At 42.6% G+C, this 27,941-nt stretch overlaps 2 protein-coding genes across 3 annotated transcripts; one reads left to right on the forward strand and one right to left on the reverse strand.

Annotated features, from left to right (window-relative positions):
- The first annotated feature begins 414 nt into the window (after positions 1 to 414).
- LOC136441622 (organic cation transporter protein-like) lies at positions 415 to 8,653 on the forward strand. 2 transcript variants are annotated; one of them, XM_066438014.1, is made up of 10 exons: positions 415 to 1,640; positions 1,727 to 2,242; positions 2,603 to 2,706; positions 5,246 to 5,400; positions 5,555 to 5,723; positions 6,006 to 6,245; positions 6,586 to 6,800; positions 7,205 to 7,313; positions 7,650 to 7,865; positions 8,000 to 8,653. In XM_066438014.1, the coding sequence occupies exons 2-10, from the start codon at positions 1,871 to 1,873 to the stop codon at positions 8,130 to 8,132; spliced, it is 1,713 nt and encodes a 570-aa protein (XP_066294111.1). In that variant the 5' UTR covers positions 415 to 1,640; positions 1,727 to 1,870; the 3' UTR covers positions 8,133 to 8,653. The 2 variants fall into 2 exon arrangements, with proteins under 2 accessions (XP_066294111.1, XP_066294110.1); XM_066438013.1 differs by having other exon boundaries at positions 415 to 2,242.
- On the reverse strand, positions 8,474 to 27,794 carry LOC136441621 (uncharacterized). The gene is made up of 22 exons (XM_066438011.1): positions 27,653 to 27,794; positions 22,871 to 23,028; positions 21,785 to 21,918; positions 21,057 to 21,226; positions 19,965 to 20,197; positions 19,062 to 19,223; positions 18,145 to 18,290; positions 17,683 to 17,733; positions 17,095 to 17,298; positions 16,381 to 16,466; positions 15,778 to 15,902; positions 15,028 to 15,173; positions 14,613 to 14,720; positions 14,125 to 14,265; positions 13,710 to 13,811; positions 12,689 to 12,791; positions 12,177 to 12,316; positions 11,526 to 11,624; positions 10,663 to 10,806; positions 10,440 to 10,517; positions 9,637 to 9,759; positions 8,474 to 9,084 (listed from the first exon to the last, which is right to left on the reverse strand). Exons 1-22 carry the CDS (start codon positions 27,736 to 27,738, stop codon positions 8,983 to 8,985), a joined length of 2,841 nt encoding a protein of 946 aa, XP_066294108.1. The 5' UTR covers positions 27,739 to 27,794; the 3' UTR covers positions 8,474 to 8,982.
- Positions 27,795 to 27,941: the final 147 nt, after the last annotated feature.

The following is a 27,941-nucleotide window of genomic DNA, read 5'->3' on the forward strand; positions in this document are numbered from 1 at the left end:
ACTTGTCGGAGAGGAGGAGCAGTTGTAGGACCCGAGGATCATGTTTCAACGTTCTGGTCTTAGATCAGGTTAATTGATGGGGCAGGGAAAGGACACGTCCTTCCAGTCATCCATGAAAACTACATCAGGTCCGTCAGTGTTGACAACTCCTCCTTCTCTCCGACAAGCTGGAATAAAAGTAGGTTCTTATTTTTTGTCTTTCTTAAATCGAGGATGGACAGAAAGGAAAGTTGTCCATAGATAGGTTTGAACCGTTTGATGCAAAAGATTTGTTAGCCTGAATTCAATCAAGCCTCATGTGACCACTCGCCGCCCTGTAACCGCCTCACATCCGCGGGGAGGGGAGACAAACCCCCGGACAGCTGGAGTTTGCGTTATACAGACTAAAGATTTGTCGTCTATTCTTGATTCCGTAAGTTGCTGAAAAAATAGGTTGAATAATTTCTAGCGACCCGGTGCTAGTCTGGCGCCCAGGGTAGTATAAATGGGACAATAACCTTATGTGACGCCCTAGACAATGTATCCAGGGCGTCACAAAAGGTGAATGGGACAATGACCTTATGTGACGCCCTGGACAATGTATCCAGGGCGTCACAAAGGGTGAATGGGACAATGACCTCTTGTGACGCCAACCCTGGATACATTCGCATTGGGGCCAAATTGTCGCATTGGGGCCAAATTGTCGCATTGGGGCCAAATTGTCGCATTCGGGCCAAATTGTCGCATTCGGGCCAAATTGCTCGAGTGGCATACCTTCACACCACTCGGATGAGTTCGTTTGACATGTTACGGCACCTCGTATGAACAGCGTATTGTTATCACAGCCGGTTTACAATGGCTAGGAACACAGTATGTTACCGACCGGACGGGGCTAGTTTACAATACGGATACTGTGTGGAACTTATTACTACAACGATCTATGAGCCACAGGTGTTGACACACCTCTGTCCAAGTGCTTACTCCTAGTTAACGTCGCGGGACCAGAACTACTCTCACTACTCAATGTCACCAATCAAGGCTTACTTATTGCGCTTTTCTATCTATTTATTGAGATTTACCACATTTGTGGAAGGATTGACATAACAGGTGACTATCACTTTTTCAAAATGTCATCCCGGACCAGACTGTAAGGTTTGATTCAATCACACCGGGAAGGACCCCTACTCTTTTCGATAAGTGTGGTGGGATCTTTAACGTGCTCGAGGTGTGGCTCTCCTCAAACACGGGACCTCTATTTAAGTCCTGTCCATGGGACGTCCCTAACCGAAGCTATGTACTCATTTTCACCTGAGTTAAGAGGAAAGACCCAAAGTCGTGCAAAGATGCAAGCCACAAGTCCCATATGATCTACCAAGGCTAATCAATACACTACTTACACTTAGGGTCATAGGTCAAGGTCGTTACACTAGACAGACGCAAATTATCAGTGAAGCAGTGCCAGTGATTGAGAGATGTTTTGTAGTGTCAATAACTAGTGTTCATGTATGCGAGACCACGTGCACAACACATCGTCGAGTCAACAACAGGAAGTACCTCTTGATATGTTTGAGAGTCACCAATTTCACTGTAAATAAGTTGACCATGGATATCATTACTTTAATGTCATTAGTCATCATGAAGAAATATTGACCCCAACTTACGTAAGTTGTTTTTGAGTTTTGTTAATGATTTGGTGTTGAAAATAAACTGTACATAATATAACACCTGCTGCATTCAATCCACACAGGGACACCTGAAGTTCGAAAGTTCTTTGAACGGATTGCAAGTCGAGTCGCCGGCGTATTAGTAGTACATTGCACGTATATCGATATCGCCTACAGCATAGAGACAATTTGGAGGGTTCTACTGCCTTGACACATACCGTGTTATCATGGATTACGAAGATGTATTACGTCAGTACCTCGGTGAGTTCGGCAGGTACCAGAAGCTGGCGGCTGTGCTCCTCGTCCTGGTCGGTCCGTCCGTCGGGGCAACAATGTTCGCCCAGGCTTTCCTAGCCGCCACTCCTCCGCACCACTGCCGACTCCACCAGAACGATTCCTCGGCGATGCCTGGCCACTCTTCCGAGAGGCTCAACTTCAGCGTTCCCATGGAATACGTGGACGGCACGTGGAGGTACAGCTCGTGTCTGATGTACAATGGAACTGGTGGAACATCAGCGGGGAACAACCGAACAGTAACATCATGTCGCCACGGCTGGGAGTACGACCAGAGTGTGTACCACAGCACTGTTGTTACAGACGTAGGTGCTACACTTCACTTCACTTTCCACGAAGTGCACTTTCCGCTACGTTTGATTTTCAAGTATCTATTAGTAACGTTAAGTGTAGTTGGGCTGTGTTGTAGTATGAGTGTATATATATACTGCACGCTATGTTATGTTGTGGCATGTGCTTCTAATCTTTCTTCACAATTAGTCATAATAGTTTTTTTGTGCTGGGAATATTATACGAAGGCTTTTGGAAAGTCCACAAGAAAACAGCTCTATTCTTCCATTCATAGTGAGTGAAGGCACGTGGTAGCAAAATGTCCTATTTTATGCTAAAAGATTTGGGAAGAAACTGTTATTCAACTTATACATTCGTATTTTTTCTTCTTCCAGTACGACCTTGTGTGTGAGCGACACTGGTTGAAGGAATTGGGACAGTCCATCTTCATGGTGGGGGTGAGCGCTGGGGGACTGATCTCAGGAACAACATCGGACAGGTGCAGAATCATTATCATGTTTATCTATTGTATGGGAGGAAACAGAACACATGTACATTGTTTCCGCTCACTCCTCTAGTAGTTTCTTTGGTCTTCTAGGAGCTTATGAGGCCAAACACATGTACATGGCCAGAGGGTGACGCGCCTTTGCTTTACTTTGAGTTTATTTGAGTTTATTGAGATACCCTTTAGCCCCTCTAGGGGGCTAATCTTCCAGGGCCGCGGTTCGCGAAAGATATGACTGGCCTAAAACTGTTCAGACGGCTCCCAATCCAACGCTAACCGTGGTTGGCTTGTGGTCAGGAACAAGGTCGGTTGAATGTCCTGAATGTATGACATTATCGGGCAGTTTACATGGTACATGATGTGTGTTTCATGTAAGATCATCTGAGGCCAATGCCTGGAAACGTTTATATTTTGCCATTTCTGCTTCTCTATGGACTATTAAAGTGACAATATTCACAATGTAGATATTTACAGTACTATTCGATACATGTAGATATTTACAGTATTCGATACACGTCAGATGTTGGATGCAATATGAGTTGATATATTTTCATTACCCGAAAACAGCTTTGTCCAAATTTTAGTTCATGATAGCCATGAACCGCTTTCGTTTGCACCCAGGATCTGGTCTTAAGTCCACTGAGGTCATTCAACTTCGACAAAGCTCATTAACCAGGCATGTGTTGATTGTCCTTGGCGCCTTTCTGTACTGTCAACAGAAACTTGTTTATATGATGATTATCTCGTCGCCATGTCATTCTCCAATCCAAGCAGATGCTATCGACTGTTTGTGTTGTGCGTGTGTTTTCTACGTTTCTCTAGTGACTCAGCCGTGCATATCATTGAGACCCACAAGCGCTCAAACAAAATAAGGCAGCGCGAACATCTGCTTGGAGATCACACCCGAAAACGTTTTTATTTTGCCATTTTCAGCTTCTTTATGACAACTTTTACAATGTAGATATTAACAGAATTCGATACACGTCAGCTTTTATAATAATAATAATTATAGTAATAATAATAATGTTTTTATTGGTCAGGAATTAGCTGCAATGGTAGTCTTTCTAGCGCTGAATGATGCAGAGTTTACAGGTTTCACATAATACACAACATATACATATTTTATCCACACTTGCATTTTGTGGAACTGTCGCAAGGGTCTGAGCGGCTGCCATTCGGCGCCCACCAGGTGACCTCAATACGACCTTCCCCAACCGAAGTCAGGTACCCATTTACACCTGGGTACCGGTGGAGTAAGGAAAGTCGTGTAAAGTGCCTTTCCCAAGGGCACAAGATCGGTGACATGACAGGATTTGAACCCGGGACCACTTGGTTCTGAGCCGAACGCTCTGCCGTTGCGCCACATGACCCCACTTTGGATGCAATCAGTTGATATACTTTTATCAACCGAAAACAGCTTTGTCCAGATGTTTAGTTCATGATAGCCATGAACCGCGCTCGTTGTTGAGGGGGGTCGTTTGCACTCAAGATCTGGTCCAAGTCTACTGAGTTTAACTTCGACAGAGTTCATTAACCACGCATGTGTTGATTGTCCTTGGCGCCTTTCTGTACTGTCAACAGAAACTTGTTTATATGATGATTATCTCGTCGCCTTGTCATCCATTCTCCAATCCAAGCAGATGCTATCGATTGTTTGTGTTGTGTGCGTGTTTTCTAGTGACTCAGCCCTGCATATCATTGAGACCCACAAGCACTCAAACAAAATAAGGCAGCGCGAACATCTGCTTGGAGATCACATCCGATGGGCTGAAATTTTCACATCCTTTCCGCTGGTTGATGCAGGCAAACGGATAACAGTACAGCCTCACGTGAATCTGAGGACGTTTTCTCCCGCTACGTATCTCTAACGTAGCCGTCCCGTTTATCTACCATAAAAATGCGCGGACAGAGCCAAATGTTACCGTGGTTGGCATCAAAGGGAAGGCAAAGAAATGAGAAAACCATTGGAAAAAATGTTGTTCTAAAAAGGACAAGGCATGGTCTGTACTCTTTTTCTACGCCTGTTTAACGCCGTGCAAGCATGCATTTATACTGAGGTCTATTATGAAGAATTCCGCTAGGGGGCCCATTATCGTAGACTTCAATATTTCTCCTCAAGCGCTACCCGTCCGATTTCCAGTGCAAAGGTCTAGATTTCAATGACATATATCAAAGGACTACGCTTTCCCCACGTTGAAATCTCTTTGGTTGAGAATTTAAGTCAACAGTTGTAAGCGGCTTAGCGTAGATTTCAACGACAATGAAGGACTGCGACATATATCACATACTCTCCACGTTGAATAGCTCTTTCGTTGATAATCTACGTCAATAGCAAGAACGTACAGGACAATTCTCAACTGCAATCAATACACAATATCCCAATCTCTTGCAGTAATATTCAATAGGCAAGATATCAACACTCCATCACATGATCTGTTTCAAGACCTCACTGTCGACAGACTACTACCTCTCTAAAACATTCTACTCGAAATCTGTCGATAAAAGCAATCACGATTTTTTATGTGTTTGTCAGATTCGGGCGCCGTCCGACGGTTCTAGCGTGCATCGTGCTGCAGCTGAGCGTGGGACTGGCCGCTGCCTTCACCAAAGACTTCTTCAGCTTCCTTGTTCTCCGTCTGCTTGCCGGCGGTGCTGCCAACGGTCTCTTCTACGTCGGCTTAACCCTAGGTATAGATTTGATTCTCATCTTATCTGGTTAAGAGAGGGCAAAAAGACTTAACATTTTAAATGACATTTTAATATTTTTCATACATGTTATACCTAAAGGACGCGTCTCCGTCACAAATTTGATGAAAAATGTCTTCCCACTTTTGGTCTCCAGCCATAGAAGTTATCGGCTCATCCAAGCGTAATGCAGTGGGCATGACGATTTCGCTGAGCTGGGCCGTTGGAACTGTCTGTCTCGGAGGTCTGGCGTACTTCTTGCGTGATTGGTGGAGCCTCCAGCTGGCCTTGGCAGTTATGTCGGCGCCGCTTCTCTCGTACTGGTGGTACGTTTACTTGAGACCGTTGTTTACAAGTCTACAATAAGGTATCATAGCCGTCATGATGGTTGGAAGACTTGTAGAGTTACATTATATAACGTGCGACGTTTTTGGAATGTCTTTCTACTTAATATATCTATTTATCTATTTACTCATTACACATTTGTGGAAGGACTGACATAAAAAGTGACTATCACCTTTTCAAGATGTCCGGTCCAGACTGTAAGGTTTCTTATATACGAAACTTACGGAACATATCGTTATATTTTCATAAATTGTCACTTGTAGGCTTCTTCCTGAATCACCACGATGGCTCCTAAGCAACAAACGGAACGAGGAAGCCAAAATCAGCATCCAGAAGGCAGCGAAGTTCAACAAGGTTACCATACCGGATGAAGTTTACGAGAAAGTGACGAAACCAAAGGATGAAGAACCTGCCAGTGAGGAAAAGTCCAAGAAGTACAATCTGATCGACCTGTTCCGGGGTCCTGGTCTGAGGATGATCACGATAACGATGTCTTTAGTCTGGTAAGAGTTAACGTATACTATTAGAACTATGTATACACAGTACTGTGATATGTACACATTTGCATGTAACCCCAAAATGTTGGATATGTGTTAAACAATGTTGACAGCATCGTCTTTGATTGTCTATGGTTGATGCGATCAACTTCCTTTGTGAGGGTGAAGCCGGGGACTGTAGATCCTATGTTACATACTACTACACCTGCAATCAGAGATCTAGACACAGCGCTACCATGCATAATTGTAAACAGATCAAAAGGATATTGATCTTTTTCTCAGAAACGGTACGCATAACGATACACATGTGCAGATCATATTTTATTACGTCTTGCGCTTTTGCTAGGTTCGCCACAGTGTCCGTGTACTACGCTTTGATCATTGGTTCTGCCGACCTGGCCGGTGACCCTTACCTGAACTTCGTCCTCGGCGCACTACTGGAGATCGGACTGTCTCTTGTGGGCTTGGTTGCCATGGCGAAGTGGGGGAGGAGGCCTGTGGTTGGTGGATTTCTGTTTCTGACAGGAGCCGCCTGTTTGGCGGTAGCAGCAACACCAACAGGTGGGCAGAAAGTACTTGAAAGCTTTAGACACATGTCGTAGGAATCGATGTGTACTAGACTTTTCAGCGACGCTTCGACAAAACAGACCGCCGACGAGGATCTACGACAACTCTTTTCGTTTCGCACGACAAATTCACAACTAGATTGCCACTGTCGCTACTCGGTCGCACTTGATAGAAGCCTAGCAGACTAATACACACAAATGCTTTGTAACAGCTTATCATTTTCGGCTCTGAAATGTTTGTACGTCCGTGTCGTTATTCTCTTCCTTCTGCAAAACATAACTTGTGACATACGTAGACGTATAAACGTTTCCACTTCTCTATCAATGCTTAGATACCTTTCAATGTTTTCTTCAGACTGCAGGAGGATATATATTAAGTAATGTGACATTGTGTTGCAGATCACCAGGATGTTATTCGGTACGTCTCCCTGCTCGGTCGGTGTGCTGTCGGCGTCGCCTTCACAACTCTGACCGTGTACTCCCCGGAGGTGTTCCCTACCGTAGTCAGGTATGGTGGCCAGATAACGAAACACCTGATGTTGTATTGTGCTGTGGTCAATTTCATTCATCATCCCATCACTGTCTCATTCGCTCTCTCCCTACGTCGAGCCCCTTCAGGGTCCCTATACAATATACGTGTACATGCAAGGCTGTTTGTTTGCAAATGCTTGAAACATTGAATAATAATAAACCATTCCCATTAAGTGTATGACCAGTCCCATTCGCCCAAGTTTATGTTCTAATGGTAGATAGGTTTCGTCCTTTTACAATCCTGGAGATGATGAAACGTTAACGATGTAAAGAATAACTTAATCAGCCTGACTGTAGTGAATTTTGTCTTCAGGACGATGGGTGTGGGCGTGGCCAACATGTCGTCCCGTACAGGAGGCATCCTGTCGCCGTTCGTGTCCCTGCTGGCGGACGTGTGGGCGCCCCTCCCCATGCTCACGTTCGGGGTACTCTGCACTCTGGGCGGGGCCGGAGTCTTCAGTCTACCCGAGACGTTCGGCATCCGGCTGCCGGATACACTTGAGGACGGCGAGAAGTTGGGATTGGGAAGGTACGCTTTTGGATAACAACACTAATCGTCCTTGCTTAGATCACAATTTTAAGACTCATTTCTATCTGTCTAAACATTTTATGGCCCCAAATTGCTCTTATTGTACACATGTGTTCTCGCAATTGTTTTCACAGAAGGAAGCGAACCAAGATTGACGTGATAGAAAAGAGCACCAAGTCCGAACGCGACCGTGACCTCAGCTACATTGGACCTGTGGTTGTTAGTGGCCACGTAATCTGGGACAATGACTTTTTCTACCTTACATGAATGGTGATACACCAATATCTACTGGGCGATTTACGCACACGCAAATATCGCCGGATCGTCGAAGAGGCCAAGGGCAAAGCCAATCCGCGTTCTGGTATAGATGGCTTATTGGGAAACATCGCTGCAAAATATCAGTGCATAGAAAATATTTTAGATGAACACAAAAAACTGTCATGATCTAAGTCTTAGTAGGTACAATAACTCTGACGTGTCTGTGGTAAAATTTCCATGGGGGCATGTTGGCCTTGCAGCCGAGGAACTACACTGGAAACAGTCTGGTATCCAGGCTAGCCATTCATTTACAGGATGCTGATTTGTTGAAAAATAAGATACGGTTTGGATTTCCTGGTGGGTGATGGGTTTATTGGAACACATGAACATATAAAGCTATTCTGGTTATAGCACCATCAAATCATTATTGCAATATTGAAAGCTATTGAAAGTTAGATTCAACTATGTATGATACTAAGCAAGACCTTTAATTACAACTACGTATGATTAAACAGCATCGATGAATCTCAGTGCTGTCAAAGCCTTTTCTTATGATATATGATATGGTATAATTATTCTAGCTTGTCAAATAGTGACTTACATGCATGTCATACAATTTCTAATATCAATATTCAAATATGCTTCAAATGTCTAGCAATCTTAATGATATTCGTGTTTACTTTGCTTTTATCATAAACAATTCTAACTATAAATCATTCCACATTTTCAAAGTGGTTTGGAATAGAAGGAAGATCAGTACAATACAATTTGAAAAGTTACTAGTGCTGCGACCATGTAACAACGCTAGGATGTCTACGTTGGTGTAGACCCTGTTATCGTGCCACCATCTCCGCGGTATTTATCTCTCCTCCGTCTCGGCAGAACTGCCCGTGGCCGCCGCCTCAGTCGCTGGAACAGCAGCGTCGTCAGCTTGGTCGGGCATCGCAGTGTTGGAAGGAGCCTGAGAGCACACAAAATATTAGCCTGAGTGTCATCCTGTTTAGTTACAGGCTCTGCCTTCACAGAACAGCCTGGAACTAAACAGAATGACACCCAGGCTAACAAAATATGGCGTCCATACCTGTTTGTTACGTTTATTACGATACTCTTTAGTTGTATCGCGACTAATCTTACAGGGTTCATCATACTTTTACATAAAAAAGCACAGACATACAGATTTCAAGATTAAAAAGAACAAATGTGCATGAATGCATACATATACATAAGAGTCCAGGTGAAAAGTGCCTTAACAGCCGGACTAGAATAAAGACAAAAGACAGGAATTTTTTTCTACTTTGCTTATGAAAGCTCACCAGAAAGGGAAAAAACACAAAATCCGACATTTCTTTAAAGAATCGGAGGTGAAAACTGATAGCAGTGGCTGAACCTCTTCATGTTAATATTCGCGTCAGTTTAGCGAACAGAAGCAGTTTTAGAATAGAGAGAAAAAATTATAAGGTTGACTGTGATTACTGAAACGTTATATATGATTACATATTGTACATGTACGTACATCTGATAGTGCAGTGGGCATCTCCTGCGCCTTCTCATCGTCCTCCTTCTTCTCATCGGCCGGACCTTCCGTCGGCATCTCTTTGTCTTCTTCGGCTGCCATTTCACTGTCAGACTCCGCGTCCTATCAAACAACATGTCAAACAAAAGTCACGATCTGTGTTTTGAGTTATATATAATAATTAGTCGACGAAGTGTTTACTAACTATTATCAAGGTCCTGTAGTTTGTTAGGTCGTGTTATCTAAGGGGCCTGTCAAATACATGTACGTCGTACGATCGCCGTGCGATAGCAAACTGAGGGCATTCGTAGGATAGTCGTGCATGAGACCTGGAAAATTCAGTTGTCTTGTTACGGAAAAAACTGTGATCTTAGGTCCTTGCCCGTGGTTGGTTCTGTCACAGCCTGCTTGATAAAAATCGCCCGACGACCTACAACTAATGTGGCATCGCCGTTAATATGAAAACTGTTATACTTGGGAACTCACTGCTTAGACATTTTCTCTTTCAGTGGACACGCCGAACACTTGTTAGAGTGGAAATGTTCTTGTTTCTGTGTTGTATCTTAAGAAAAGACAGTGCGTAACTGTGCTGTATTCTGACAACCTTGCCGGAAAGCACCGCGCCTTGAGTGCTTTGTCCATCGTACACAAGGCCAATGGCCATGATAGTTAAGCCAGAAACGAACGTTTCTGATAAAACAACTATTCGTCTACTCGAGGTTTTCTCACTTTTTTCTCTTACAAATTATCACATTTATATCACTCTAGGTCTGTGTACGCTTTATTTTTGGCTCTAGCCTTACCTTCTTCCAAAAGGCCACGTACATTGGCTCGTCGCTCTTGTCGAACATATGGCTTTCCTTGAAGAAGAAGGCAGCATGCTGTATTCAAGGAAATAAGGCGATACCATCAATGCACATGTATGTAACCCAGACAACACCGAGTTTCTGGTTCTGCCTCATTTGGGCTTATAATAAATTCACGAGTATCGAATAGGTTGGCATGCGGCTTTTAGATGAATCTCACCTCGCTAAAGAGCAGGCCTTTTTCCGTAAGCGTTTTTCCAAAGTTAGTTAAGATGGCGCGCCATTCCTCTTTCCCAAACGGCCTTTCTTGTACAGTAGTAGCGTAAGAGGCAGTACTCATTTCAGTAGCATTGAAGATTGTCACCTGTATTCAAAATAAGGGGAGACACATGTTAAAAGGAATACGTTATGCCCAACGAGTGTTAGTAAACACAGTCTAAGAGATGTGTAAATGTGAGCTACATGATGCTGTATATAGAATATAATTATCATTACGACTTCTGCCTGCTGCGGTTGACCTCTGGAGGCCCCAGACCCATACTTACTAGGCAAACAGCCTCTAGTCCCGTACTTTGGTAAAAAAAATTCCCTACACAGATATTGGGACATTTCCGATGTTTGATAGGTAGATATCAGGTACGTTAGGAAAACGCTTATTTATCTATTCTTTTCATCTCAAGAAAGTTATGTAGCCTCTTCAACTCATAAAGTTGATTTCCCGAAGAGGGCCCAGCATATACAGGACAAATCCATGAATACGTTATATTCAGTCAGGTTGGCAGACAAAACTGGACGACATCCAGTGGAAGAAATAAACTTCGATAAGTCAAAACAAATCCGTTGTCAATAACTCAAAGTCTTAGCCGTTCCAAGGTCAAAATCCATGGAGGTCAAGAGTTGAAGTGGAGGTCAGAAGTCAAGAAATTCCATGAGGCGCGCTGAATAGCCATGCTAGTTACAAATACATCGATGTGTACAATCTCATCTTTACTACTAACGCTTAGTGTTGGATATAGGGTAGAAGAAGAGAAGGTTTACATGTCTCTCCATCCTCCAGATAAAGACAATGAATTGGATACCAACCCGTTCGTCGCTAGGCTGTGGTGTGTTCTCATAGAATTTCTCTGGAATGGCTGAGCAACTCGCCAGTCCGTGCGAGCAGCCTTCAATTTTTGGTCTGGTCTAAGGAATGATTTAAAAAATAACGTTAAAATTCATACCTAACCGGGCAACGTTACAAAGAAACATAAAATCACACACTAAACAACACAACGCAGCACATTACATGTCATATACAATACAATATATTAATTCAACGTGTTCTCCTAATCCATTCCTTTATGTTGTAGATAAGTTTATAGAGGGTTGATTCTTTGTCATGTTTCATTAATGGTCTACGAACTATGACCTGCTACATCCTGTATCTAACCTTTGGGGTTATCTGCTATAACTTTTGACCCAACTTCCTGTTAATGTCAACGTACCTAGCATTCAAATGGTTTGCACGACATCTCTTTAACACACACCAACTCAAAACAAATAAATACGATTCCTAACAATTGAAAGAAATCTTAAAAGAAAAGCAGAGGAATTTGCCAACAGACTGCGTCCATTTAGATTTTTGTTGATTGTCTTCAAATAAGGAGAAATGTAGCCCCCTGCATCTATTTAACAAAGAAGTCCGAGCTACAAAAGGATTTGGGTTCGCACTTTGCATGGATAAAGAGCACTAACCGTATGGTAAATCATAGGAGACAGGCGTCCGAGATTCTTATTTCCGTCATTGTTGCCGGCGAAGTAATCGTGCAGAGCAACCATAGTATTGCGGGTGAAGAAATCATTGCATGATTCAACGTCGACACAAGCATACAACTCTGAGGAAAAACAGAGGGCAAGAATCATGTATCAACTTTTGTACCATAGGCGGTGTACAGTACAGCATTCAACGGGAAGACATCTTAGTGCCAAAAGGTCGACACAGACGCACTTTGGGGAAATTCATCCTGGAAGTTGGAACTATACCGTTAGATCTGAACGTTTTTCAATTGGTTATCCCTTTCAAGTCTTGTGTCATTACTTGCAATTAGCATGATATCTCGAGCATTCTACCGACCAATTGCCACTGCACCTTCCCTTTGCCAATCATGGTTTTTAACTTGCAAAGGACCCTTGAATAAGTGACTTAGCAACTTCGGCTGTAAACCATTTCATCTGGTAAAGTTTGGCGGCACACAAGAGTAACTCACTGGCATTCATTCGGATTTCCTGGATGTTGTCGCCCAGGTCCTTTACAAAGTTGTGCAGTTGATGAGATCCCTCTTTGGCGGCAACAGTAGCTTCAGCCCAATCCTGCATCAACATGGTATGACCGCAAGTTCATATATACATATATTTCCTATCATTGTTATTGTAGCTTTAGTATAATTGTCTTATCCCTAATTCCTTATGAACGTTGGATCCAATCAGTATGTATGGTTCTTTATTTTATGGTCGACAGCGGGTTCACTTCAAGCTGAATGATGCAAAAGAATAATGTTCAACAGTAAATCGAACTGTCGGCTAAAAAAACCCATCTCATCTGGAATATGTTTGCTAAGCAAACAAATATAAGTAGTTAAAATGAATAACACACTGTTCAATTGGATAACTACTGTTTTAAAGCGAAAGTGAAGGTGGCAACTCGTTTTAGTTTCAAAGAGTAAGTGTTCTCCCAAACTAGTCTCAAAGTGGTTGATACTTTTTTCATAAAATTTAAAGACAACCAAAGCAATATTAGGGCCCAAAAAATGGAATTAACAAAAATACTGAAATCTTCATGGAAGTCACATTTACTAACATTGTTTAGCTCAATCAATCGTTCGCAGGCATCAGTGTCATGGCGGCTGCAGACATGCATAGTGCTCGCCAGCCTGGTCTATTCTCTATGTAGCACATTTGCGTAAAAACTTCACACTTTTAGCATTTTAAAACCGTGCAAAACGAGCCGTGCAATGATCCCCTTAGTTTCGCGAGCATGCAAAAACCCCGGCGACAATTTTCAGTGAGTTCTCACATCACACCGACGTCATATTTTTGCATCATGGATGTCGCTATACATTGTGATAGTGTTGTTTGAACTAATCATATATAGAAATGATTAGATAAATTGACTTTCAAAATCCAATTTTCGCGCCCTAATATTGCTTGGGTTTCCTTTGAATTGTCAGAACTTTTTTTTGTTAGAGAGCTACAATGTCAATAAACAACATTCTATAGATCTACATTTACCTCTTCAGGAACAACGATTCCTTTTTGCAGTTTGGGAACAAAGAGTGCATTGTATGTGAACTCTTCACCCGGCGCAAAATACTGCATAATACCAAAAGTGAGCTGTGGAGAAGAAAGATATCTTATTTAACTGTCATGTTTCTGACGAAGATGTTGATGTTATAAAATATTTTGTTATCTCAATAGTTATCAATGGTGCAGAATGACTCTTGAAAGATGCAGGAACAAAACTTATAACAATACGAATATGTCATCAGACTCACATGTCAACCATATGTTTTGATAAAAGTCTTTTTTCATAGATCCCACTCTTATGTACATGTTTCACATTGAATTTCATAGGTCTAGCCATCGGAAGATATACGAACATCTAAAATACATCTTAAAAGTTCTGATGTAATACCACAAGACTCACCTTATCGTACGCTATACCAAACTTCTCCAGACCAGCCAATGTTTTGTTGAATCCTATCATGGTGCGGACGATGTCCTTGTCGTTCAGATCGCCATAAGGCATGGTGTAACCGTTCAGTTCGGTGGCCCCGAACATCATAATCTGTCCAACGAGACAACCACTATTAAAAGAAGAAATGAACTCTTCTCCAAATCAAAAATTGGACTCACCGGAATTTTTGACTGACTTCTGCTTCAGCTCTCTGGCCTAATCGCTCTGGACACGTGAATTTATGCATGTGTGACGTCAGCAAAGGGTCAAAGGTTATTGGAAGTCGATAGCCCTCTAGTAAGAATCTGGTTTTAGTGAACATTCAGTTTCTCTAATATAAGATTGAAGCAGCATTGAGTGTAGTCGACACGGTTGCACTCGATTCTGTCGTTTAGCAGATCCGTAAGATCTATAATACATCCATACCAACAACTAACTATGGTTCGTGTTTTACGTACATCTTTGTCCGCGGGTGCAGGAGGATCTGCTGCGAAACGCTTGGGAACAAAGCTGCACGTCATCATCTCCTTGTCGCACCCCGGTTTAGCATTACTCGTCAAGTTGATCTGGAAACACAGAAGAGTCCGAGAAAATGGTTTAGCAGTCATGACTTGTGCAGTTCACTAGGGGACGCCAGAGTGTTTACAGAACAGAACAGAACTGAACAGAACAGAGCAGAAGTTATTGTCACTGGAAAAGGCAATACAGTACCTGCAAAAGATGTTGCCGTGGTAAGGTACTAGGTAAGAATTGTTTTGCACATGTCATCATCGTCATCACCATCACCATCATGTATTAAAGTAGCACAATCAGTAGAGTAAAGCTGTAATGTTGCTTTAAGGAACAAAGCGAAACAAATATTGTATCACTTACATAGTGAAATAGTGGCCTTGGCATATCCATCCTCTTTTGCTGCTTGTTGTAGCCGTTGAAGTAAGACAGAAGCTTGGAGATAGCTTGCTTCGCCGCTTCGCGGACGCTGGTGCAGTACTTTTGGGTGGCGCAGACAGAACTGCCAGCTTAAAACCACACAGAAACACAAACTTCCGTCAATAGTTTCATCTGGTTGGTAAACCAACGCATTCAATGGTTTTTCACCTGCCAATGTTTCGGTGGACCGTCTGCCACCTTCCTCTGGGCAGTACTGACTGTTTCTACTTCGCACTGCAGTGGGACCGCACCCGTCCCACTGCAGCGACACCTAGCGGCAGCGGGAAGTAGAACCAGTGTCGCCCTGAGGAAGATGACAGACGGTCCACCGAAATGTCGGTTGGTGAAAAAATGCTGGTTGTGTGCAAAGCACCCTGTTAACCAGATATAGATACTATACATACTTGAACATGTAATGGTTGTGGGATCTATAATGGCATTTAGGAAACAAGGCTCCATACCTAAAGTGGGACAATGTCGCCAAGTTCAAATGTATACAAATGGTCTGCTAGCATTCTACTTTAGATAGTTTGCTTATCATTGTCCCATCAGCTTGTGATGAATACATTCGGTTATGTATAGATTTGCTACATTCATCTACGATAAATAGAAACGGGAAAATCCTATCAAAACAAAGACGAGTACGGTATACAGATTGTTATTGTCAAACTTAGAAAATGAATAGCTACATACGTGTCTCGAGTTTTTCCTCGACGAAGTTTTCAAACCTCCTGACCGATTGCCTTTTCACACAATCATTGTTCCGGCACAAGTCATCCAGGGAAGGGAGCAGCATGTCAAGGGGATTCGGTTCATCGCTAAATGAAAAGAAAAAAATGGCGGCGTTGATTTTCAAAAAGCCATGACAAAGGCAATGGAAATTGTAACGCTTAACGCTGCTTTATAGCATCTGTGGTTCTCCTCTATTAACATCGCCGAAAGTTGTCCTTACGAAAACAAGCATCTGAACAGATTGGAGATGTCATATTCTGCCTTTTTTTTACCTTCGCCAGGGTAGGTTTTTGGTAGCGTTTGTAACATGTACATCGGTGAAACTGCGCGTTTAACAGTTAACAGCATAACTCAAGAACCTATGGATGGATTGCTACAAAATTTAGTATGCGGTTCGGTCTAGTCCTAACAAAGATACGATTAAGTTTTTGGCCTCTTTGCGGCTTCCATCGGTAATGCAGCATAACTTCTGGCTTTTGTATCTCTCTTCATTCGCTAGTCCTTGTACTTCAGCATCACCGACAATTTCAACTTCTACAAGCAAGTTGAGTCCGATAGTCTTACCTGCGGGACGGAAGGTCAAGGTTCATTGGAAGGAAGAAACTGGGCTTTTCAGGCTTACAGGACAACGGATAAGCGTAGAATGCAACCTAAAAAAAGGACGAACCATAAACATACAAATCGTGAAGACCATGAATCTAAAAAATACACAGATGAAATTGTACTTGAATATCTAATCTAGAGCATCATTAGTTTCATCTGACTTTCATTGTACATTGCAACAATGATCAGACTGTCCAGTTTTAGTGCTGGAGTCACTTTTGCGATACACGGTGAGGTTGGCGTTATGAATGCGTTTCAGTTACCCAGCAAGCTCAACCTCGCACCGTTAGTGCATGTACTAAGCTCCATAATGACCAGCCGTCGGGACATTATGCTCTTTGTCTATAATGATAATGGGTTATTGGTCAGAAATTAACCGTGCAATGGCAGCCAGTGCTGAATTGCTGCAGGGTTTGCAATCACATAATACACAACAGATACATATTTACTCCACACTTGCACTTTTTGGAACTGTCGCAAGGGTCTGGGCGGCTGCCATTCGGCGCCAGCAGGGGACTTCAATACGACCTTCCCCAACCGAAATCAGATATCCCTATTTTACCTCCATGAAGACGTAGGTATTGTAATCATGCCAAATCAATTGGTGTTGTTGTTTCCTTGTCTTGTTATATCAGTATTCTGACCATCAATCCTACTATAGAGGCTAGCATGTACCTCATTGTGGCGATCAAACAGCCGGGACGCCCTGTTGTACTCGACAAATTCCAGAGTGTTTGGGAAGTAACAAAGCCCGCGCCTGTCCAGGTCCTCCATCAGAGCCTTGCCCTGGCGGTAGATCTCCTTTTCATCAGCATAGCCGCCAAAGTGCCTCGCGTAATATGTTGTTGGCCCAACATAGTCCCGCCGATGTACCTTCAACTATTTATCAAATAGTAGAGGCAAAAGCAGACAGATACTCGTTAGAATGGTGATAACGGGAGCTCCGGGAGAGTGTATTTTTTACAGAGAATTGGTAAATAATCCACATGCCTGACGCAGTAAAACCCTTTAATCAGAAAAAGAGTTATGCAGTAACAGTGTGACAGTATTTCCATCAAAAGTTCGTGCCGCACACGAGCATTCTGTTAACGAGATGAACCCTGTGGTACCCCCTGGTGTTGATACGAGGTGACTATTTAGCAGCAAAATAGATTTTATACTGTATGAAATGTAACTTAGACGAGTGACGACAGAAGAGTTCAGAACAGTCTGAAAACAAAAGCGTCCATGAACTTATTTCTATATAAAGGTAAACCTACTTACGTCCAACACCACGTCCTGGTCGTATGGCTCCTGATTTGGGCCATCGGGAAGCTAGAATACAAATAATAGTTGTAATCATTTCTTGCAAAAACATTTGAATGGCATGTCTAGAATCAATAACAACACACACACACGCACGCACACACACACAAACACACACACACAAACAGACACACACACAGACACACACACAGACACACACATACAAACAAACAAACAAACACACACACACAGACACACACATGCACACACACACACAAACACACACACACACAAACACACACACACACACACACACAGACACACACACACTCACACACACACAAACACACAGATACACAGACACACACTCACACACACACACACACACACACACACACACACACATACACTCACACACACACAAACACACACACACACACAAACACACAATTTCAGGTACATAGTATTTAGGAGTCTTACCTTTTCCGATGCAAGCACTGCTTCCGGGACAGGAATTGCTTGCGTGAAAACTTTGTTGCATTCGTCCTCTCCTGCTTTTATCTGGTGTATTTGCCCCCTTACTGCGCCGAACACTTGAAAAGGTTTCCCTTTCATTAGGCCGGCAGCTGCGGAAAGTCATGGTCAAGATATTCAGATATTGGGTACAGATGCCACCTTTTTGGATACACGAAGTCACTTTTGTCAAAGGCCTTGGTCGGATTTTTTTTACTATAAACATGCCGCAAATTGTCTCCAAGCAAATGCCAAGGCCCTATCACACTTGTGCGTATACTCAAGTGCGTATGGATTGCGCATGAGCATTTTTTAGTTTTATATAAAGTTTGCAGGGAAGAAGTTGTTTTCTACTTTGACCCACCGTTGTGCAGCCTAGTTATCGAACCAAAGAAATAACTTCTTCGGCTGCAAACTTAATCTAAAACAAAAACGTGTTAATACGCGACTTGCATATACGCACAAGTGTGACAGGGCCTAAGGATTCAGCCCAGTCTCGGTGTTTTGCAACATTTAGTGACGATATTCTAGTTCTACACCTTTTAAACTCTTCGCCAGCGCACTAAAGCAAACCGAATTTTTATCAGAATATAATTCACACATGTTTTATTACAACGCGTGCCTCAGTTAAAGCCCCGGTCACACTTGTGCGTATAAACAAGTCCACATGAGTTGCGTATTAACATATTTTTGGTTTACGGTTAAGCAGCCGAATAAGTGATTTCTTAGGTTCGATCACTAGGCTGTACAACGGTGGGTCAAAGTAGAAAACAACTTTTCCCCTGCAAACCTTACTTAAACCAAAAAATGTTAATGTGCAACTCACGCGCACTTGAATATACGCACAAGTGTGTCAGGGCCCTAAGCCATGCACTGTAACTTACCGTTGAGTTTATCGTAGATAGCACGCTGGGCCATTCCGAATGCGGCGCGCAGATGGCATGTCGGTGCGGCGGCGAACACGAGGGACATGGTCGAGGTGTACTCACGCTTCTCCAGCGGGCTATCATACTTCTGTACCACATTGTACACTGGACAAAGCGGATCTAAGAAAAAAACACACAATAAGTACTGATTCAAACGCAAAGTGGAACGCAACACAGACTGATTCACTTCTTCAAGCAAAATAGTAGCTGTGTGACAGGCAAGATCAGTGCTGTTGTTATTGTTGTTCACCTTGTAGTGCCAACTGGCACATAGGTCAGCAGGTTTCCTTGCTGTTTCTGTAGCGGGGTAAAATTCTACAGGGAGGGGTTGCTAGCCCTTCCCCTTTAACGTGCTCGATGCAGCTTCGAATTCTCGAACACGGGAGCCCGATTTTACGTCCCTTCCGAAAGACGGGTGAAACCCCAACCGTGGCGTCCTTCCCGGCACTTGAACCGTGTCCCAGTTACCAACTAATTGGAACCAGGGCATCCCTAGACACAAACGGTGGAGCTTGACAATGTTACATTTTTTTACATCCTAGCAATCTTCATTTAGGGCAAAGAAAGTGACAAATGTTACACTGTAGCACCAGGCTTCTCATGCTAGTGTTATGTGGTAATAACAGGGCTAAGAGAGACACAGCCGCACACACGGAGATGGACTTCAGACTGACTCCGGACCGCATGGCCGGAGGTTTATTAAACAGGGACTGTGCCCTGTCAATTGTGTCATCCCCCCATATTTGGTGAATACTACACTAGCATGGCGGCCTTGAAAAGGTGACCCCTGCGGGGGTGTTTCGTCATGCCTTCCATTTTTATGGAGAAGTTCAATAAATAAATAAATAAATGTTTTCATACCGTTACAGTAGTTTTCACCAGCCTCGACTCTTGTGAGGTCGACTTCTGCGTCGACATTTTTTTGCGACCGTTCCTCCATTTTTTGCCATTCCTCCGGGGAGATCTTTTGCACGCAGGCAGGTGTCCTCAGCCGTATAGTTTTCTCTATTCCCTCCGCCTGGGAGTAGATATCCAAGGTTCGGTCGCTAAGCGCGAAAACTGCAACCTGTGTGATGGTCCTACCGTTTTCAGGCCTGTGAAAACCCCGAAAAAAGTGAGGAGAAGATTCAACCACCTATTCATTTATCATATCATATTATATCACTTCATATCACATTATCATATGATATCTATCACAATTCAGGTCGATTACCTGGTTTTCAGGTGTCCTTAGGTACATGTATATAAAGAGACATTATATGGCCTTAGATAGGTAGATCAGGCATCCTCAATTGAGGTCAAGCATGATGCTTTTTCAAGTAGCCACGGCTCTCATTTTTGGCCAAGTACACCGGGTCACCCCTACTCTTCTCGATAAGTTTGTTGGGTTCTTTTATGTGCAGAGGTTTGACGTTTGAGGCTAATGCCTGAAGCTTCCTCATACACGGGGCCGGCGGCTTTACGTCACCATCCGAAATGACGAATGCAATCCCTTACAACATGTCCGAGCTGGAGTCGACCCTAGCCTGAATTCAATCAAGCCTCCTGTGACCGCTTGCCGTCCTGTAACCGGCCCCCAAGGGGACAGAAATCCCCGGACAGCTGGAGTTTGCGTTATACAGACTAGAGTCGACCCCTAGGATCGAGCTCGGGCCCTAGGATCAACGGAATTTGATCCAGATGGCGAAACAGCGGGGTTGCGTTACCGCTTGCGCCGGCCTTAGTATCAAAAGAGATGGGTACATTGCTATCGCTTCAATCGTTTACAGATCAGAGTACATGATAAGGTAAATATTTGGGCGGAACATCAGCAAATGCCAAATCAGCAAATACATAAAACTATACAATTTATTTTACATTTTACAGTTTGTACACGGTCATCATCATTTGTGTATCATCGCAATAGAACTGAAAACATAAAGATTCTCAAACTGTAAGAATGGTTTTCCTTACGATTTAGTCTGCATGATGTAGTAGTAGTCATCATCCGAGAAGGGATCCCCGCTCTTCTTCAAGGCTGCGAAGAGTTTCTTTGCTTCCCTTTCCGCAGAGAACCCCAAGGCAGCCCTGTTCTTGAGGTTCCGAACGTATCCTATGTTCCTAGGTATCTTGTCAATCCTCACCTGTGACAATGAATGGATTACAAACGTCATCGCAAGATAACAGTTGCTGAAACAACTAGAATCTAGATTAAATTGATTATTTTAAAACTGATCATGGACTGGGAGCTTATCTTTCCTGACCTCGGATAGCTTAAGCATTGCAGTTCCTCCAAGATTCGGAGAGACAAAATATTCGTTTGCAAAATTACCCAGTTGCTTGAGTAACTGTTATCTTACATATTTTGCTACCTGGATGCCTAACCTTCATCGTTCGTAAGGAATTATAGATACAAAATGTGGCTCAGTTTTCTAGTAGTTCCAGAAACGTTTCGATGCGAGCGGGGGGTACGTCCCGTGTGAGTGGAACAAACCAATCCGCCTTGAGGTAGTCTTCCGAGGTCGAGTTTACCGGTCATGTCAAACAAACAAACAATGTTAATCAGAGGGCCGAACGTTTTTAAAACATTCTGTGCGTCCTTAGCGTTCATCAAACATACGGAAAAATATCAATTTCTATCATTTAAGATCCACTGAATCTCGCCACAAATAGTGGAAGAGAATGAACTTCTACTTTAGTACCTTACTGTCCAGTGGCTTGGGGATGTTCTCCCATACTTTCGTAGGTATGCCCATGGCCAGGGTCACCTCGCGGAAGAGGTCGGAGGGAACGTAGGTCTGGATAACACTATCTGTTGGTACCGGCATCTCCACGCCTGGGAATTGAGAGTAAGAAATGAGTCCTGCTATATTGGCGAACCACGTTCAAACCAACATAATATGGACAGTTTATTTCCTATGACCCACATATGACATGGTATGTGAATTTGTGTACAAATTTTTCAAGAAAGAGAGAAGAGACTCTGTATAGATTTAGATGGAATATAACACAATGTTCTTTTTCTTTTACTTCATGTTACCTAACACATTTAGCCCATGTTGAGCATGAATATGCAATAAAGTTAATTGTTGTTGCCATTGTCATTAATAGCCTCAGCCTTCAAAGAAAACTCAAAAGCTCATGTTTCGAGAAAGAAGTGTCTTAAAAGGAGTATTCCACTCCAGAAGTGGGTATCATTTTCTGATAGATCATATCTTGGGGATATAAATGCACCCGACTTTTGGCTGAATTACCTCAGCTGTCCTTTCGACAATAATCCTTTTCTAAATCCATGTATCCCCATACCCGCTTCTATGTACTTGCAAGTCCAACTTCGGGCACAATTTCTAACCAACGGTAACGTTAGACGGAATGCGCTTCACGAAATCAGTCGAGTGACTAGCTATCACACATTTAGGAAGGAACACAAAAACGTTTGAAGACCATCCTGTATTGTGATACAGAATTTTGGTACTTTTGTAAGAAACATTGAACTCTGGCATTGTTGGAAGGGTCCTCAGGGAATTCAAGAACTCGATCGCTATAAATGTTTGCCCTGCGTTCAGGCTTCAATGTATGGTAAATTTTAGAATACTGGACTCAAGCATAAGAATTTAGCCTCTGGTGAATCATAATTTGTTCACCAGGTTGTATTATTACAGTCAGTAGGTAGTACTAGGTACCCATCTGAGTAATGAGGATGTTGTAACGTGCTCGAGGCACCTGCTCGAACAATGGAGTGCAATGCTGCTATAACGTTTAACCACTATCTCACAAAGATGCCTCACCTTGATCATTAGCGCCTCTGAAGTACTTGAGGAGCCTGTGGCGGGCGCGAATCTTCGCCGTTGTCAGGGAGAGATCGAACACCGTGGTGCTCACCACGACCCATGCGGGGGACAGGGTGACGGCATAATCCGGGGTGGAGCATAGCAGCTGAAAATCTCTGCACAAGATGCAGACCATGTGAGGGAAACAGTGTCATGACGTACCAACTAATGTCAGGGCCACATTTCCAAACCGGCGCCCGGCCGGGCAGTTTGCGGGAACGAAAAGTATGAAATGAACAAATGAGATAACACAAGGCGTTAACAAATCAGTAATGAACAGAACTCAATGTGCACTCTGTTTTTCGTTCTCGCGCAAACGAGCCTCGGTTTGGAAATGTGACCCGAAGAGAATCGAAGAAACTATAATTCTGTAGTGGGAAATGACGGGAATTTCATACTTGTGGCATTAAGAAGTTAAGTGAAGGTGAACATCGTTAAACATAAATCATGTATATCAGAACCTCATTTGCATTATTGATGAGGAAATTTTAGTAGGGCCTTTCACACTTTGTGTTACATGTATCTAGGAGGAAAAGATGATCAACTGATGCGAAGTTACGCAAATGAAGATTTTACTTGCATAAACAATGATAAACATTCATAATGCGTCAGTCGTAAAGGTTTTAACCATCATTTGGCGAAGGTATGAGGTCATGGAACTCTAGTTCTACCACATTTAGTGTTCATTCGCTCGAACAAAACTCACTGGACCCGCGATGCGTTGACGACCTCGCTGCGTCCTATATTGAATTTGAGTTAAGCCCCTGTCACACTTGTGCGTATATACAAGCCCGCATGAGTTGCGTATTAACATGTTTTTGGTCAAGATTGAAGTTTCAGCCCAAGAAGTCATTTCCTTGGTTCGATAACTAGGCTGCACAACGGTGGGTCAACGCAGAAAACAATTTCTTCCCCGCAAACTTTCCTTAAACCTAAGAAATGTTAATGCGCAACGCATGCGCACTTGAATATACGCACAAGTGTGACAGGACCCTAAGCCTTGACTTTACTGTGGAAATTCCATGCAAAACGTACTAGTATGACTAAAACGAAAATAAATCACATAAAGCGTAAAAAGATTAGTTTTTTTAAGCCCTTGACTTCATAACTTCAAATGGAAAAATATGACCGAAAAGATTATTTGAATAAAGCACTTGGTTGTATAAAAAAAGTATTTTTGTTCAGTGACTTACCAACCATTCATGAAATTTGTTGAAAGCGTTGTGAAATAGCTCGGTCGCAGCGAGGTCGTCCCGATAGGAGTGTTTTTTGTTAGCCTGAGTGTCATCCTGTTTCAGTTCCAGGCTCTACCTTCACCAAACAGGTAAACGTAGATCTAGAGCCTGTCTGATGAAGGATGACACTCAGGCTAGTTTTTTGTATCCGGTAGGCAGTTATCTTATCTCCAAGCAGATGTAAAGCCCGACCCAGTCTCAGTTTTGGCAACATTTCTTTAACCTCTACCAGGCTCCACAGGTCACTAGAAAAATAGTAGAAATTGTCCAAATAGACGGATAACATGCTAGAGGAATTACTCTGCTAAAGAAGTTACAGTTTGCGACCTATGGACCTGCAAACATGTATAACAAAACTGTAACTTCTTCATTCATTCAAGTCTTCATTCATTCATTCATTCTTTAGCGGACTAACTCATCTGGAACGTTATCCGTCTATTTGGCCAAATTCTACTATTTTTCTAGCAACCCGTGGAGCCTGGCAGCGGCTACGTCTTTTTAGCAGTGGACGAGAAGAGAAGAGAGGAAAACTCCTCCTCTCTAGGGACTACTAGAAAGAGGTACAAAAGCCTCCAAACACTGTGCCCTACATCTGCTTGGAGATTAAAGGTCAGCTGGACTCCCTGAGTGACCTGGTTATTGTTTGTTTGTGGTGAGTTATCAGTGCCCCCCCTGTTGAACTAATGGTCAGCACAACTCAAGCCAGGTCCTCGGTCCCTTGGTGACCTGTTTTTGCTGACGTCCCTCATCCCTTATCTGTTACCACGTCGGGGGAGGCCGTATCAAACATACCAATCACCAGCTGGCACTGGACAAAGGGATGTTTTTGTTTGTGAAGTAACTCTAAATGTGCCAAAACAAATGTGTCATTTGCCTTTCTTTGGATACTGAAGTGTTTTTAGACGTACGGAGGCCTTCTGAGAAGTCAAACTGTATCCGTTGTTTTCAAAGATTGTTGTGTTGTTGGTTGTTTTGAACGGTGACAAAGCACTGCCGCTGTCAATGTGTCATGTCAACAAGTCAGATTTACATAACTCATACTTTACACAACGCATATTCGGTTTGTGAAGTAACTCTTAATGTGCCAAAACAAATGTGTCATTTGTTTTTCGTCGAATACTGAAGTGTTTTTAGACGTACGGAGGCCTTCTGAGAATTCAAACTGTATGAACCGTTGTTTTCAAAGTGTGTTGGTTGTTTTGAACGGTGACAAAGCGCTGCCGCTGTCAATGTGTCATGTCAACAAGTCAGCTTTACATAACTCATACTTTACACAACGCATATTCGGATGAAGTGTTTTTCTTTCCTTCCTTCGTATCTTCCTTCCTTACACCCTTACTCCTATCCTATCAATATTTTCTTTCCGTTAGCCAAACCTCAGAGGAAAAAAAGATTTTTCATTCCATAATTTAAGGCTCTTTTGTCTTTTATCGTTAACAATTGACAAGTAAACAGGCGTTATGAAAAAGAAGATTCTACCGTGCATATCTTTCTTTTCACCAATATGATACATTAAAATTCAAATCTTGTCCTATGCGCTGTGAAACATACGCAGTAGATCGAAATACTACATATGGATGCTGCTGTTGCAGAGAGTTGCGGCATAACTTGAATGCCCTTTCAATCATCAGTGCGATGTAAACCACACGACAGATATTAAAGGCGGATAAGCCGATGGACAACAACCGGTGCGTGTTTCAAATATCCAGAAATGCAACATTTATGGAAAACACCAGTATAAAGACATAGAGCACATTCGCACGTTTTCTTTTTCATACACACAAAACGACGGAAGCAATTAATACAGCGGCAAGCAAGCAGCTACAGACGCACTTTTTATTTTACATAACGCATATTCGGATGTTTGTGAAGTAACTCTAAATGTGCCAAAACAAATGTGTCATTTTTTTTCGTCGAATACTGAAGTGTTTTTAGGCGTACGGAGGCCTTCTAAGATTCAAACTGTATGAACCGTTTTTTTCAAAGTGTGTTGGTTGTTTTGAACGGTGACAAAGCACTGCCGCTGTCAATGTGTCATGTCAACAAATCAGCTTTACATAACTCATACTTTACACATCGCATATTCGGATGTTTGTGAAGTAGCTCTAAATGTGCCAAAACACATGTGTGATTTGTTTTTCGTCGAATACTGAAGTGTTTTTAGACGTAGTCTATGGAGGCCTTCTGAGAATTCAAATTGTATGAACCGTTGTTTTCAAAGTTTGATAGTTGTTTTGAACGGTGACAAAGCAACACCGCTGTCAATGTGTCATGTCAACAAGTCAGCTTTACATAACTCATACTTTACACAACGCATATTCGGGTGAAGTGTTTTTCTTTCCTTCCTTTGTATCTTCCTTCCTTCCTCCCATCCTATCAATTTTTCTTTCCGTTAGCCAAACCTCCAAGGAAAAAAAGATTTTTCATTCCCTTCTTTTGTATTGTATAATTGACAATTGACAAGTAAACAAGCGTTATGGTTATGAAAGAAGAAAAAATCTACTATACTTATCTTTCATTTCACCAATATGATACATCAAAATTTAAATGTAGTCCTATCCGTTGTGAAACATACGCAGTCAATTTTTTCTTAGGTGTTTGATACTACATATGTATGCTGCTGTTGCGGCATAACTTGAAACCCTTTCAATCATCAGTGCGATGTAAACCATACGACCAAAATTATGTCCCATGGACAACAACCGATGCGTGTTTTAAATATCCAGATATGTAACATTTATGGAAAACACCAGTATTAAGACATAGAGCACATTCGCACGTTTTCTTTTTCATACACACAAAACGACGGAATCAATTTTGATACAGCGGCAAGCAAGCAGCTACAGACGAACTTTTTACATTTTGAGGGAAAACATAGCCTCTACCAGGCCCCGCGGATGGCTGGAAAAATAGCAAAAATTGGCCAAATAGAGTGAATAGTATGCCAAGGGATTCGGCGACGGAGGTAGGGACAATTTGCCATCCGCAAACTGTAACTTCTATAGCGGACTAACTTCTTTGGCATGTGACCCAGCGACCTGTGGAGCGTGGTAGAGGCTAGGGAAAACACGCTAACATCTGATGTCATTTCGTGAGGAAGATCAATTTTTCCTTTCATTTATCCATTTGTACATACAATGTACTCTCCAAAGATTACTAAGATGAAGGCTTATTATGTTTTGACTGTGAAATTGAACGCTAGATATGCCGGGGACGTTGAACCAGATGTTTTAGTAAAGTCTTCGCTGACAAACAAAAGCGCGCTGCGGTCGTGGCGGCAAAGTTACCCCATAGCAAACTTCGCATTCAGTGCAGTATAGTACAGGACCAAGGAGGCTAACTATAACCTCCTGGACAGGACAAATTCCTCATATTGTATTTTCAATACCCAAATGAAGAAAAGGATATAATAGACACTTAAACAGATGCCCTTACAATAACAATCTTTAACGCGCCCGAATACACTGCCCAAAGTAAACAACAAAATAGAAAGAAAGTTACTTACTGCTGTACAGCAACGTTGCTGTCGGCATTACCGATGTGGGCTACCACCAACAGAAGCAGAGCGACGGCCTGCATCATGGTGGACATCTGACTCGTTCGGCGCACAACAAGAAACAATCAACTGGTCCGGACGACTTTAACCTAGAGAATTGAGAAACCTCAGCTGAGCCACGAAAACGCTACCAGATCTTTTCAATGTGTCAATCATGTATGGTCAGATGGAAGACACGCCCCTTGTTTGCATTTCAGATATGTCCATGTGACCGCCTTGTCTTTTTGCAATTCCTAAG

The sequence above is a fragment of the Branchiostoma lanceolatum genome, chromosome 9, assembly GCF_035083965.1.
Source record: "Branchiostoma lanceolatum isolate klBraLanc5 chromosome 9, klBraLanc5.hap2, whole genome shotgun sequence".
Taxonomy (NCBI): domain Eukaryota; kingdom Metazoa; phylum Chordata; class Leptocardii; order Amphioxiformes; family Branchiostomatidae; genus Branchiostoma; species Branchiostoma lanceolatum.

What these genes read in the sequence shown, in the direction of transcription:
- LOC136441622 (XM_066438013.1), top strand. Translation starts at nt 1,871, where the DNA reads ATGGATTACGAAGATGTATTACGTCAGTACCTCGGTGAGTTCGGCAGG. An exon ending in ACAGCACTGTTGTTACAGAC is followed by an intron (nt 2,243 to 2,602) that starts GTAGGTGCTACA and finishes TTCTTCTTCCAG; the next exon opens with TACGACCTTGTGTGTGAGCG. An exon ending in ATAACGATGTCTTTAGTCTG is followed by an intron (nt 6,246 to 6,585) that starts GTAAGAGTTAAC and finishes CGCTTTTGCTAG; the next exon opens with GTTCGCCACAGTGTCCGTGT.
- LOC136441621 (XM_066438011.1), bottom strand. Translation starts at nt 27,738, where the DNA reads ATGTCCACCATGATGCAGGCCGTCGCTCTGCTTCTGTTGGTGGTAGCC. An exon ending in TGTTTGATCGCCACAATGAG is followed by an intron (nt 16,467 to 17,094) that starts GTACATGCTAGC and finishes TCCTTTTTTTAG; the next exon opens with GTTGCATTCTACGCTTATCC. An exon ending in TGCCCACTGCACTATCAGAT is followed by an intron (nt 9,085 to 9,636) that starts GTACGTACATGT and finishes GTGTGCTCTCAG; the next exon opens with GCTCCTTCCAACACTGCGAT.